At 48.8% G+C, this 13,956-nt stretch overlaps 4 protein-coding genes across 4 annotated transcripts; 2 read left to right on the top strand and 2 right to left on the bottom strand.

The window, feature by feature from the left end:
• The first annotated feature begins 140 nt into the window (after positions 1-140).
• BDBG_01586 (mitochondrial division protein 1) lies at positions 141-3,741 on the top strand. The gene is made up of 5 exons (XM_002628632.2): positions 141-422; positions 519-1,128; positions 1,202-1,390; positions 1,473-2,296; positions 2,403-3,741. The coding sequence occupies exons 1-5, from the start codon at positions 315-317 to the stop codon at positions 2,676-2,678; spliced, it is 2,007 nt and encodes a 668-aa protein (XP_002628678.1). The 5' UTR covers positions 141-314; the 3' UTR covers positions 2,679-3,741.
• Positions 3,742-5,428: 1,687 nt separating this feature from the next.
• On the top strand, positions 5,429-7,582 carry BDBG_01585 (uncharacterized protein; the record flags this gene model as incomplete). Its single annotated transcript, XM_002628631.1, has 1 exon — positions 5,429-7,582. One exon carries the CDS (start codon positions 5,429-5,431, stop codon positions 7,580-7,582), a length of 2,154 nt encoding a protein of 717 aa, XP_002628677.1.
• Positions 7,583-8,285: 703 nt separating this feature from the next.
• On the bottom strand, positions 8,286-9,170 carry BDBG_01584 (uncharacterized protein; the record flags this gene model as incomplete). Its single annotated transcript, XM_002628630.2, has 3 exons — positions 8,980-9,170; positions 8,664-8,894; positions 8,286-8,507 (listed from the first exon to the last, which is right to left on the bottom strand). Exons 1-3 carry the CDS (start codon positions 9,151-9,153, stop codon positions 8,286-8,288), a joined length of 627 nt encoding a protein of 208 aa, XP_002628676.1. The 5' UTR covers positions 9,154-9,170.
• A 32-nt stretch (positions 9,171-9,202) lies between these two features.
• BDBG_01583 (uncharacterized protein) lies at positions 9,203-12,290 on the bottom strand (the record flags this gene model as incomplete). The annotated part of the gene is made up of 2 exons (XM_002628629.2): positions 9,203-11,740; positions 12,268-12,290. The coding sequence occupies 2 exons, from the start codon at positions 12,288-12,290 to the stop codon at positions 9,457-9,459; spliced, it is 2,307 nt and encodes a 768-aa protein (XP_002628675.2). The 3' UTR covers positions 9,203-9,456.
• Between the last annotated feature and the right edge of the window lie 1,666 nt (positions 12,291-13,956).

Here is a 13,956-nt window from a genome sequence, read left to right as displayed (position 1 = left end):
ATCTTTAACTAAGTTCCGGGCGGCAGAACGCCTATTCGCGCCCCCAACCACCCCCAGTTGATGTATGCACCAGCTCCTTGCCCGCTGAAAACACCTAGCCTCGGCATTTCCCCAAGCGGCATGGTGTATTTATCGTATTGTAACCACAATACAGCCTATTCTCCCTTCCTCAAACATCAAAATATGTCCAAATGCACCGAATGAACCCCAGCAGAAACTCTACGCCCCGGTGCAACACTTTTCACGTATCCTCTCCCCTCCTCTGAGGTTTCCCATTGGAGTTGGGCTCTCTCCCGCGTCCTCCTCGCGCTTCCATGGCCGGCTCGTATCCTCGCAATGACTCGCCTTCCGGCAAATCTGCGTCCTCCGCGGCGGCCGGCGTCGACGAGGAGACTTCCTCTGTGCTGGGGACTGGCTTAACGGTAAGGGAAAAAACCATAGGTGGAAATGAAAACTGAAAAAATAATATGATCGAAACCTTTTCCTTTCCGTTCTCATTTACTAACACCACTCCTCAGACTCGCCATATCGAGGCCTTTGGCCGAAAAGTTACGACCACCGCCGGCCATCTCATCGCCCCGATGCAGGACATTCCCAGCGGAACACACTACCATTCCGCCGTAAATGAGATCCATAAGGAACTGCGTCGCCCGTCGATGCAGCGCAGGATGTTTTCTCTCGCCCAGACCACCCCCACAGACCTCGTCCGGTCGAAACTATCCACATCCGAAATCCAAAGTCGCGCCATCTCGTCTCTCTCAGATGACTTGCTAGCCAACATCCCGGAAGACAGGAGCACCTACTCCTTGTTTCAAGGTTTCCAGGCCTCAATGCCCGAAGATGAGCAGGAACACAGGAAGTCACATCGAAGGCGAAGCTCACGCGGGCAGAAGTTGTTGGATGCGGCGGTATCGAATGCGGGGGCCTTACCGCCGTCATTATCCTCGTTAAGGAAGGACAGGGATACCTTCAGTCGACGACTGGAATTGATGGGGATAAGGAAAAATATGTGTAGTGCGGAGATTCACGAGATAGATAACAAAATTTCGAATTTGCAAAGCATGCGGAAAATCGTGCTAGACCGCCTTGCCCGGCTTGAGATGGATGAGGCGGATTTGGAACATGACTGTAAGGCTGCAACATTGTTCTTTGTTGTTTCTACGGTGGGAATCGAAGAGCTAACTTATGAATCTGGGAATAGTGGTTCAATTGGACAATAAACTAGAATACCTGGAGGAGGAAGCGGCCACACGACCAGATACTCCCAAAACCAACGAAGCTACGGACCCCTCTGTCGCATCTGACACGCAGGCCATGGATGCGTCTTTTATGTCGGAATCCATCTATGAGAAATTACCATCTCCCAGAACATGGAAACACAAATCGTTAAGTCAGTATTTCCCACCTCATTTTCCCACCTTAACCTACACCCCACATTCAAGCTAATTTATCAATCTGAACAACCTTTCTAGGAAAGAGATCCATGCCCATCCTCCACGAACATTTCGAGCCAGGCTCGTTGATCAGAGAGCTCGAAGCCCATAATGATGTGATATCCGCTATCGATTTTGACGTCCCCTTTGGAACAATGGTCAGCGCAGCGTTGGACGACACAGTCCGAGTGTGGGATTTAAATCTTGGCCGATGCATGGGATTTTTGGAAGGGCACCACGCCTCCGTCCGTTGCTTGCAAGTGGAGGATAACCTCGTCGCAACGGGCTCCATGGACGCATCTATCCGACTATGGGATCTTAGCCGTGCAAAATACGCACCCCGGGATAATCACATTGGCAACCACGAGGAAGATGACGAAGATGCGCTAGGGTACGAGGATCCGGCCGCCGCACCCCCGCCGCCCCCTCCTTCCAGCATGGAAGATTGCCCCCTCTTTTCCCTCGAGGCGCACGTCGACGAGGTCACGGCCCTCCACTTCCGCGGCGACACGCTCATATCGGGATCGGCAGATAAAACGCTGCGACAGTGGGATTTGGTCAAGGGCCGCTGCGTACAGACACTTGATGTCCTCTGGGCTGCGGCGCAAGCATCGTCGTTATCTTCCAGCGATAATCCGTGGCGACCAACCGGCCGGCTACCGGATGCGTCAGCGGATTTTGTCGGCGCGATACAATGCTTTGATGCGGCCTTGGCATGCGGGACAGCAGACGGGATGGTCCGGTTGTGGGATTTACGTAGCGGACAGGTACACCGCAGTCTGGTGGGACATACTGGGCCCGTGACGTGCTTGCAATTTGACGATGTGCATTTGGTAACAGGGAGCATGGACCGGAGTATACGGGTAAGTAAACAAGCCGCGGCCAACCCACCTAACTTTTTCTTAGCCTTCCACGTGATTTCCCTTTTCATTTCCAAAAATTAATTACTTTTATATGAAATTAAAACAGATCTGGGACCTCCGAACTGGCTCCATATACGACGCCTACGCGTACGACAATCCCATAACGAGCATGATGTTCGACACGCGTCGCGTCGTCTCCGCGGCGGGCGAGGACGTCGTCAAAGTCTATGACAAGACGGAAGGGCGACACTGGAGCTGCGGCGCGGGCGTGACGGCGGCGGAAGAAGGAAAGGCGGCGTCTATTGTGGAGCGGGTGCGGATTAAGGACGGGTATCTGACCGAGGGGCGGAGAGATGGCACGATTGGAATCTGGACTTGTTGAGGATACTGAAGTTGTTGGATGTCCGGTATATATCATAACATCCCGCCGAGACACCCGCCCCATCTACAGCTTTTGCTCATCTATCTATCTTATCTAAGTCTGTATATGTACCGTATACGGTCGTGCCTGTCCCAGTCAGTCTTTTACAATTGATATATCCCCGTCATATACATCCCCGCCAAGGATACTCTGTACTTTACATACATGCTTTTGAGTTTTACTTTCACTTCATTGTCTTTTCATTTCTTTCATTTTCCTCTTGACTTGATATCGATGAGTGGAGCTCTGGAATAGGTGTGTTTCTAATGATCGATCTATTATCGAGCGCGAAAGTATTCTCGAAAATCGATCTCCGGGATGCCTATCATAGGATCCGCATAAACGAAGGCGAAGAATGGAAGACCTCCTTTCCTACCAAGTATGGCAACTTCGAATATCTCGTTATACCATGTGGTTTGTGCAATTCCCCGGCCACTTTTCAAGCCTACGTTAAATAATCAGGCGCTGCGGGGCCTGGTGTGGAGTATATATCGCAACGATATACTCATCTTTTCACAGACCAAGGAAGAACATGACCAAAGGAGCCAGCCGTTTTATGGTCTTTTTGGCCTAGGTGGTAAGAACGTGGTTTGAGACTCTCATTGAATAAAATACTATGAAAGGTTATCAGGGTGCCTACCTATGTACATGTACATGTACATATTGATATCAACATGTGGTAGGTAGGGTAGGTAGAAAGGCCGGTTGCGGTTGACCCGCTGGGATATAATCAGAAGCTAATGGCGCTTTACTATATAATATACAAAGAGCCACACTCATCCGTATGCCTATGATTTGATGGTATGGGCAAATAAATAAAAGAGATATACGGAGTATGCAAGCAGAAGCCAAGCAATCAAAGGAAAAATACCATCCCCTATATTTTGCGCGCGTTAACAAGGAAATCATGATACAAAGCATAGAAATTACACAGTCTAGCCCAACCTGGCCTAGTGCGGCTGGCTTCCGTCCGTCCGCAACAACAAAACTCCGGCCTGCGAACGACAAAACAACGAAGGGACAACAACAAATACAAATAAATGCACGCGGCAAACAAGTATATAAAGACCGCCAGAGAGAGTTAGAGAGAGAGAGAGTTGTGTGTGTGTGCGAAAGATCAAAGAAAAGGGCAATGGTGTATATCTATATATAAAGGGATGACACCGCTCTACCTACTTTAGGGTGTTTGGTATCTTGTTCTCTTTGGTCTCCCAAAAGGCGCATGCCTCTTGAAATGCGCGTTTCCTACTGATTCTTACATATTATTATGATTATTATTACCCTTGGAAACTACTCTAGCGGGCGATATCAAATTTTGATTTTTGATATTCGGGCTGATATTGAATGATTGAAAGCTGGAGGGCCATTCTATTCACTTGTTGGCCCGGTGTTCTACACTACTACTCGATTGATACCCAATTTTGCCGGCTCATCGGGGGGTTCCTGCTCTCGTATCTGGACTCTGTTCGACCCATTCACATAGCAATACGGTGATAGCAATCTGAATTATCACGTCAAGCGAAGAAAGAGGAGGGGTTCAGACCTGGTTACGCAGAAGAGGGAGCCGGTTGAGGAACTTGTTCTGTTTTGTCGTCGTGAATGAAAGAAGGGAGAGTGCGCCAGGATAAGGGCAGAAAGGCCTTTACGATCGCCCTCCCTATATCACCATCACCAAGCCACTATCAAATCCACGAGTGGAGTTCGATTTCTAGCAAAAGACAGACCTTTGGTTCTCCAGGACTTTTGAAAGTGAAGCTGTCTGGATTTACGCTACACCTGTTACTGCGGGGCTCAACTCGACCGTCCCTCCTGGGAGTAAAAAACTTCACTTCTTCCTTGCGGCAGGCGGGGAAGCTTTGAATTGATTCATTCAGCCTTCGACGGATTCAAGAAGTGAGTGACCAAGCTTCTTTTCTATGCTACTTCTATTCTATTTTTGGTATTATGCCAGCCCAGTCGCTCCTCTTCCTCTTCCTTGTTTAAACCGTCTCATCGTTTCTTCCTTCTTTCTACTCCTTCTCCGTCTCTCCTTCAGTCACTCTCTTCTTCATACTCACATTCATGATCCCAGCATTAGAACCGTTTCAAATACTTCTATCAAGTTCAATCAGCCATCATTGTTCATTCAACAACTACTCCTGTGTTGCCCTATTGCTCCGTCAAATTGCGAAGCATCAATCGTCAGAGTATTTGCTCTTTGAAGCACTTTCTTGCATGAACACTACCTGGATATCTTTGAGCTGGTCTTATTATATCCAAACAGAGAAGGAAAAAAACATCTTTGCAGCCTTATAAAGACTTTTCTTTGTCCAATTACCCTTTATTATTCCCTCATCTATCTATTTCCTCCTTCTTCCCTGGTTGAGACACTCTCATCGCCATCCCTCTGCTCTTCTCCTTTCCCAGAAAGTATCAATCTTCTACGAGCCGGCCACAACTGCAATTCCTCTTACAACCATCTCTCCCTCTTCAATATCTCCATCTCAACTATACTCTGTGGTGTGCGTCCCTTGAATCCTTCTGTTACAACAGTCCCTGACACACTTTCGATATGCTTCTAAAGTTTTCTCTACTAATTCTGCAACGCAGGTGGAAACAACGTTCCTAGAAGAACAGTGTCTCAGATTACAATTGCAATTGCATTGATCAGCTCTCCGAAAATCCTAAACATATATTTCTAGAGCTCCTCCTGAATCTATTTTTTAAGAAAAATGACTGGTCGCAGAGCTACTTCTCTCCGTTCGGGCTCCCGTGCTCAGAGTACTCGTCCAACTCGAGCAGCCGCTACTGCGAACGCTGCAACTGCTACTCAGGCTGATCAGTCAAACCCCGACCTGGGCAATCCATCTCTTCCAGACGTCCGCACCCAGCAGTCCTTCGCTTACGGTTCCACCAAAACTCCCGCACTTCCTCGCCAGCTTGAAGTTGATCCTTCTATGGGATTGTCCGAGATGGTCGATACCCTCGATGACGGCTTGCGTCAAGCTCAAGACCGCGAACTAGCTCGCGTTGAAGATCCAAGAAATCCCAGTCCCGAAAGGCGCCAGACTCGCTCAATGAGTCTATCTATGCGCTCCAGTATGTCTCCAGCACCTGAACCTGCCTCCCGCAGAACACCATCTCGCAGAACCACAGCAACACGCGGCAGAGCAGGTTCTCGTAGAGCTGCCTCACGCCAGCCGACGCCGGAAGGGCAACTCCTTGAATCTCTCCGTGAAGTATCTGAAGAAACGGAAAATGTTAAGCAAGAAGAAGAAGAGGCATATACCTCCACCCTCCCTGATACCCCATCATTCAACGATTCCGCAAGCATCAGCTGGACAACTGAACGTGCCATTCATGGCACCTTGCCGCGGGAAGTCAATACTGGAACTCGCCCAAACTATTACCTTCGCGACCCTTACGGTTCCCGACCTTCCAGCTCGCAGGGACCTAGCGGTCTAAGCTTTCCCCCTACTCGTCGTCCTATATTTGAAGAATCATTTCCCGCCAATCCTCATCTCTCAGGCCCAGTTGATGCTTCACGCGCTGCCGCACCCACAGCTGTCAGAAGGACGCTCCCACCTGTTCCAGCGTTTAACCAGCTACGTGATGAGCCTCGTTCCAAATCAACAACTTCTTCTACGTCGTCCGCTTCGAACCACACCCCGAGTTCCTCTACACACTCCTCTCCTGTCTTCGTCGCCGCCACCCCTGCAGCTGCCAATGTCACCTCCAGCCAAAAACGTCTTGCAGGAATTGCCAAAACTCCATCAGCCATTCTAGTCATAATCGGTCTTTTCCTCACGACATTCCTCGCTTATTTCTGCAGAAACCACGCCTGCGCGTTTCCACACAGTCTACAAACAACGATGTCCCACTACTTATGTAGGCCGACTTCCTCATTTATAATGGATAACTCAACCTCCATGTACGCTGACGCATTCCACAAGCTCTCCTCTCACGTCGACCAGCGACTGTCGGACATGGCCAAGGACGTCGCCACTCTGAAGAATGAGTGGAACAGAAGACTACCACACCTCAAGGAAGCGCTAAGCAGGTCTCCTGCGGCAGCGACGGATCCTCTGGCACCACCAAAAGTCAATTACGCCTCGGTTGGCATGGGGGCAGTGGTCGACCCGTACCTCACCAGCCCAACGATGTCAACATCGGCTGGGCTTGTTAGTCGGATTGGTCAGTACCTTGCAAAGGTGCCCCGCGGGTCCCCACCGGTTGCCGCACTCCAGCCATGGGACGGCGTCGGAGAATGCTGGTGCGCTGCAACACGGTCCAATGTTTCTCAACTGACTATTCTTCTCGGACGACCGATCGTCCCTGAAGAGGTGGTCGTCGAGCACATCCCCAAAGGTGCAACCTTGGACCCTGGCAGCGCGCCACGAGAGATGGAGCTGTGGGCCCAGTACACAGCCCGTCAGCCCGCAGCTGCAGCAGCAGCCTACCCGCCAGGCTCCAGCTCGTCAAATCCTCCCTCATCCCCTTCCTCCGCCCCGGGCCGTCCCCCCCCACCACCCTATACTCCTCCCTATCTCCGTTCCCCGCCAATAGCCCACCTCCACCCCTCCCATTCCCTCCACTACCTCCTCCCCTCCCGGCTACGGGACGCCATCCTCACCACCCTCCGGCAGGTGTATCCGGACGAGCCGACGACAGCGTATTCGGAAGACGCGCTCCTCGGACCCTCATTCTTCCGCGTTGGCCGGTGGCAATACAACATCCATGGCGACCATCACATCCAGCGCTTCGAGTTGGATGCTGTCATCGACATGCCGGCCGCGCGTGTGGAGAAGGTCGTGTTCCGCGTTAAGTCCAACTGGGGCGCGGCGCATACGTGTCTCTATCGCGTGAGGCTGCATGGACATCTATAGAACTGGGAACTATGGGTTGTGGTGGAAATGGCTTTCCTCCGGCTAGTGAGTGAGTTTGTACGGGTTGGCATGAAAGGGGGTTGGTTGTATCACATGTCGGTGTTCGTGTACGCAGAGCTTGGTGTTTCTGGGTTCATGAAGGCGTCTTTTTCGTCTGGGTGGTGCATTAGTGGGCCCCTTTTTCGTGTCTGGAGTTTTGGGCTTGATAATTAAAATGGCGTGAATGTGAGCGGTTTCTGGGTAATGTACTGGGTTCTCGTTCGTCGTCTAATTGGCCTGATGGGATTGTGCTCTTTTCCAGTTTTATTTTTTCCCTTTCCTCTCCTCCTTATGTTCGTTGCTTGTTTCCTGTATAGAGCTGCATAGCAAGTTTCCTTTTTCCTTTTCATTTTTATTTCTCTTACTATTTATTGGACTTTTTATTTTATTACTTATCTATTTTTTCTTTCTCCTTAGCGGCCAATGGACATATTTATTTGTCAATTTCCCACCGTTCATTCATTCATCTATCAGAAAAAGCATTGATCTTCTAATTCATATGTATTAACATTATCGTCCGTTGGCTGGAATTCGAGCGGTTGAATATTCCCTTCCTCCCCCCGGTGTCTCTCTATATCTCACATCAACATGAAACATACAAGTCGGATCCTCTACACTCCAATATCCCACGAGATCGTATGGGAGCGGGAAAACCACCATCCAGTCAATTTCGCCGTGAAACTTCGCCAGTATGGACGACAAGATCCGGTGGCCGCTCAAGGAGGTCGAAGGCTAGGCCCCAGACCGCCGCCAGGGCCCGTAGACACCGCATCGGATACTCGGACGCAGCATCTCGTATCGTGAGGAACTGAACGAGACTGGGATCCGTCGCGTTCAATGCGTCGCTAGTCTTGCTAGCACGGGATGTGGGTAGTGTAGGATTCCGCTAGGCGCATGAGGGTATCGTATCTCCACTCCATGATCTGTAAGACGGGAAGAAAACAAGACAATAAAACATGTAGAATAACCGAGGAAAATAGCACATATAGATAAGCACAAGCATACTTTTCTCAATCCTCCCCAGCTTCCAAAAGTCCCTCACTGTCGCCGGGAAGTCATCCTCCCAAGAACCATCACCACCACCACCACCACACGCCGGATCCCGTGGTGGAATCCTTACAATCAACCCAGACAACGCCCTCACCCACTGATTGACCATCACAGCCCGAACAGCAGCAACCTCACGCCTGCAACACGCAACATCCTCCCTCACCCCACAAAGCTCCCTCCGCCCCTCCGCCTCGAAAACATCCGTGTGCGTCTGCATCTGCGTCTGCGTTGTCCTTGGTGGTTGTCCTTGGTGGTACTCCCCGCTGCTCCACCACAAGAGCTGAAACAGCAGCCACAGCCCTCTTCACCGCGCCAAGCTCTCTAAACACATCCTGCTTCGCGGCGATTTTGTTCAGGAGCGCATCGATCTTCCTGTGGACGCGGACGGAACCCCGCAGCCTTACGTCCTTCCAAGCTGCAGGGTTGCCATGTCGTGCAGACATAGATAGCCAGGTCCAATGTCGTCTGTAAGGAGATGGCATGCTTTAACGGCTTTCCTGCAGCAGCAGGCATATATATATGTATACTTTAGAAAAAGTTTCGATCCGCTTAGCCATTATATATATGTAGAGGCTAGTTAAGGGAAGGCAAAACAATAGAATTGAAAATACATCAACGCAAAGAGTATCAATCTGTAAACAAGCTATAAAACAGTAGGTATAAGAGACAGACAACATGAACCTCTTCCACACCAGCTACACTTTATCTGTTAGACGACAAAAGGTTGCTCTGACAGCAGCTTACATACATGTAAGTCTGTGACCTCTTGGTCTACGCCTATAATATCAAGACTTGAGATATGTATTCAAGTACTCAACCATCCCCTTCAGCTCTCTCTCAAACTTGGTGTCAATCCACTTCCGTCTCACATCTACCTTTGTTTCTTTGACCATACTTTCACCTCCCCTCTTTCTCTTCCGATTTGGTGGCGTGTTTCCTAGCAGCGCTCGTTTAGGACGAAGAATCTCTGCTCTTTCAAAATCAATAACTAGCACATTCTCACCTTCCTCACTCCAGAACAAATTTCGGGTCTCTGCATCATGGTGGAGTACACCCAGCGCATGAATGGCCTGCAGCGACTTTGATGCTGCAGACACAATTTGATCTTCTGAAACATCACATTCTGAGACATTAGTGCCTGCGTGGGCGAGAAGTAAGAAGTGTGGAATGTCTGCGATTCCGTCGTAGAACATGGGCCGCTTAGACACATCAATCGTGCCAAGACATACAGGGACATGCAAGCCCTGTATTGGCTTCAACTGGTCGTAGAGTGCTTTTTCATGCCTGAGGTAGTGGCCAAACTCCGGTGGGAAGCCTTTTCCTACAAGGGTGTAGCCATATTGAAAAAGGATAACTTCAAACAGTGCACCGCGAGAACCATGTCTATGCAGTGATTCACAACCTAGAGGATCGGTCCACGGATCTACTATTTCTTGTAGTATCTGTGCCCTGAGGAGAGAGAGGAAAGTGGGGTGGTCAATCTTATGAACATTTGCCCCATGTTCTTTGACATTTGGACAGGCTCTATCCAGCGGCCCACCATTCAAGAGACCAAGCAGGCACTTCTGTGTGCAATATTGCCGAGTTCCATCCTTACAGACGGGGCCCTTGTGGGATGATGCCCAGGTAGGTGGGGGAGGTACAACAACCATGAAATCGGCAGGCTGGTGAGGTCTTTGACTAAGCGAATCAGGGTCAGATTCATGATCGTTGTCATCATCCCCACTACTGTTCTGCAATGAAGATGGTGGTCTGCAGGTCGACCGTGCGGCCAGTGATCGGGTGCGGACAGGGCTATTCCTGACAAAGATCTGGGCACTTTTCCGTAGCGTGTAAGGTGTGAGTGACCTCTCATCTTCCTCCTGGGTTGACGGATATAAATCTTCTTCCGTAACCACCCACACATTCAACTGGTTTGAGGCCCATTCTTTCCATTTTTGGTCATGTGGGGTAGTCTGTATTGCTCGGAGTGTAAAAGCAAGAACCTGCCCAACTGCTGTCATATGTAGTTTGTTGTCATCACCTTCAAACTCCTCTGTAAATCCAGTTTCCTTGCCCACATCCGTCTCAGGAACTGAAAGATAGTAATAAACAGTCCCTGGTTCATCGGCTTTGAAGTGAAGGAAAATAAATGCTTCACCAGTGCTCACATACCCGTATTCAACACCAGCCTTAACCATGTAAGAAAAGGCCTGTGTGATAACTGCAGCCACCGAACACTGATCCTTTATTTTTTCTGTGTCGTCACGATGAAGCTCAACTACCTCATCAAGCTCCATGTCTTGAAGCCCGTTTTGAATAACCGTCAGTGGAAGCTTGTGTGGTGGCTTTAGTTCACCAATCAAGGCAGGGATTTCGACCTTTTCCCCTTTATTGTAAATGCAAAACTCATCTGCCAGAGGTCGGGCAGAAGCTGGAGAGGTGATAGGTGTTGCAGCCCCTTCAGTTCCTTCCTGAAGCTTTGATGGACGTGCCACAACTCTCTTATCCTCCTCACTGTCACTAAGTGTATTTGTGTGGTTTTCAAAGGCAATCTGCCCCTGAAGTCCAAATACATGTCGGAGTCCCTCATTCTCAAAAAAAGCCGCTATAATTGCCTCTACAGGCTCTGTGATGACATCCTGTTGGAAATAGTGAAGGTCGAGTTCTGAGTGAATGATTTTCCATGTCTTCTTTCCCTGAGCCATTATCACATTCAAGGAGTCAAATTTGGGCTGCATGATAAACTCTTCATTCTCTTGATTCAGTAATTGATCCCATATTTCCGTCTGTGCATTGGCGAACAGAAGCCATTCCCGGAGGCGATGAGGACGGAGTTTGCCATCAGCATTGTCGGCACTTCCTTTGGTTGAATGCTTAGTGTTCCCAGGGACAAGACCCCGGAAAAGATAAGTGTGGCAGGCATCAAGATATTCAAAAAGTGTTAAGGGCCGTATCTGTTCTGCTAACACCTGTCGACGTCTTTTCTCGTCCTCTAGAGCCTGCTCCACATGTACAAGGGTTGTGTCAACATAACATGCTATCAAGTTAGCGTGGTGCCTTACCGCCTTGATATGGCCAATAGGAAAGCTGATAGAGGCATCCAGCCAATAAATAATCAGTTAATAATGAGGGTGGCAGAAAATTAACTACCCCCACAAGGCTAGGCTAGTCTTACTTTAGACTAGCTCCGGTATTGTAGGCTTCGCGAAGAATAAATGAGCCTCATTCGTCATTTGTCAAGAACTGTATGAATCAGATTGACAGATTGACAGATTGACGAGACAATACTGTGCCAATCAATGCTCTATCTGGCATTGTTAGAAGCTTGCTTGTGTTGAATTTGTATCCCGTATAAAAGCATGTATTCATGGTTTATTCTGGACATGTTAACCTGAAAATTGACTACGCTGTAGAGAAATGTGGGCTCTTTGCCTTGCACAATTGATAGCCTTTTCTGTACGGACAACATCAACCCCTTTTTGAATTAACATGCCGAAATCCTAGCTAGGGTCATCCCCATAAAACGACCAGTTTTTCTTTGATGGAAAACATCTACCCTACCTTGGAAGTGATTGGTTCTACTTGCAGGCCTGGAATGAGTGCAACTACCTCACCTGTGCCGTGCCTCACTCAGCATGGGTGATTAAAGCGGCCTGCCTCTTGCACTACTCTACTCCCGGCCTAGTGTCAATGGGATATTCTTATAGTTGTATAACTATAACATTATGATTAACAAGCTAACTCCTCTCAAAATCTCTTATCCTCAATCCTCAGAAGGGTCTATACACACACACACACACACACACACACACACATTCTCTCTCTCTCTTTTCGGCTTTCACCAAGCATCAGGAAAGAAAAAAAGAAAAGAGAAGAGAAGAAAGAAAAAGAGGCACTAGAAGAATCAATTTCTCCATCTCTTCTTCTGTCAGTGATTGCTGAGGGCCCGGCTAGGCTAAAAGGAAAAAGTTACTACGCTGATAGTACATGTACATGTATCTGTACAGAGTACGGAGTACATCCATGGGGTAAATGGACTTCAAGACCGATTTGACCCCGGGCTAGCCTCAGCTGCATCAGGTACCCTAGTTAGTGGCTTTTCTGCCAATAAGTTGATGCAAGCCTGCTGGTCGCGAGTGACAGGACAAGTACGGATTATGCTTGTCAATACTACATGTACATACATGTATGTATATACCTTGGGCCGGGCAGGCTTTTTGGCAGATCCATAAACTCCTATATACTTCAGTCTGGTACTGAGTACATATCGTCCCCTGCTGAGAAGTTAGAATAATGATGACAAGAACACGCCGGTATATTTAGTGACGTGGGGGGAAGGATGAGCTTGCCTCGGTTCCTGCGTTTGGCGGCGCTCAGGTTTTGCAAATAATAATAATGATGATATAATACTACTACTGTTGGGCGGAGTGGGGTGGTGGAGAGGGAGCGGAGAGGGAGAACGGGGAGCTAGAACAAGATGGAAACTTGGGGGAGGCTGGGATCAATGGGGCAAGGAGCGGATATCTGATACTATTTTCCTGCAGTCCTGCTTGATGAGAGAGGAGAGGGGGGGAGGGGGGGAGGTAAATGGTAGTATTTATCATCCTACACTATCAAAATGCAATTTATTCAAGTTCTGGGCTTTTTTTTTTTGTAAGAGAAAGCTCTTCACAATGTATGCAACCCCCTTGGTTACCTACCTACATACCTGGGTATTCATAGGCCATAGGCTAATGAATACAAAATCACAGTTGCAGGAGAAAAGGGGGTTGGTTTTTCAGACCTTGTCCAGGATTGAATGCACTTTCGGAGATATTATTTTAGTTCATGCATTGGCATTGTTGCCGGGGGGCTGGTAGGTAACTCGGTATTGATCATCGAGGGAGAAGCGGTCGGAGTAAATAAGAATATGTTGATATAGCATTTTTCTTTTTCTTTTTCTTTTTTTTTTCTTTTTCTTGTGTGGAATTCATTACCTTAGGAAGTTGGCGACTGCATAGTCTCTGTACTCGTTACTCCCTCCACCCATCCTCTGATTCCCCTCCTCCCCCGCCCCCCGTCGCCCGATCAATCCCGGAAGAAGATGCGCGACCACAGGGATACACGTTAGCTCCCTCCAATGGTTTCATGTCCGCATCTGGTAGTTGGTGATATAGAATCGCTGTAGTCGATCTGCAGCTGGACAGAGTAAGCCCTGCCTACGGTAGTTAAGAGTTGGGTTGCCTTGACTCTGGCGCCTTAGCACAGAATGAAGCGGATGCTTATGATGTAGGACATGGTTATGATATCATCCTGTGGGATGT

Source organism: Blastomyces gilchristii (genome assembly GCF_000003855.2).
Source record: "Blastomyces gilchristii SLH14081 genomic scaffold supercont1.2, whole genome shotgun sequence".
In the NCBI taxonomy this organism is placed as follows: domain Eukaryota; kingdom Fungi; phylum Ascomycota; class Eurotiomycetes; order Onygenales; family Ajellomycetaceae; genus Blastomyces; species Blastomyces gilchristii.
Note: the sequence above shows the minus strand (reverse complement) of the source record. Positions and strands in the feature narration are given on the sequence as shown.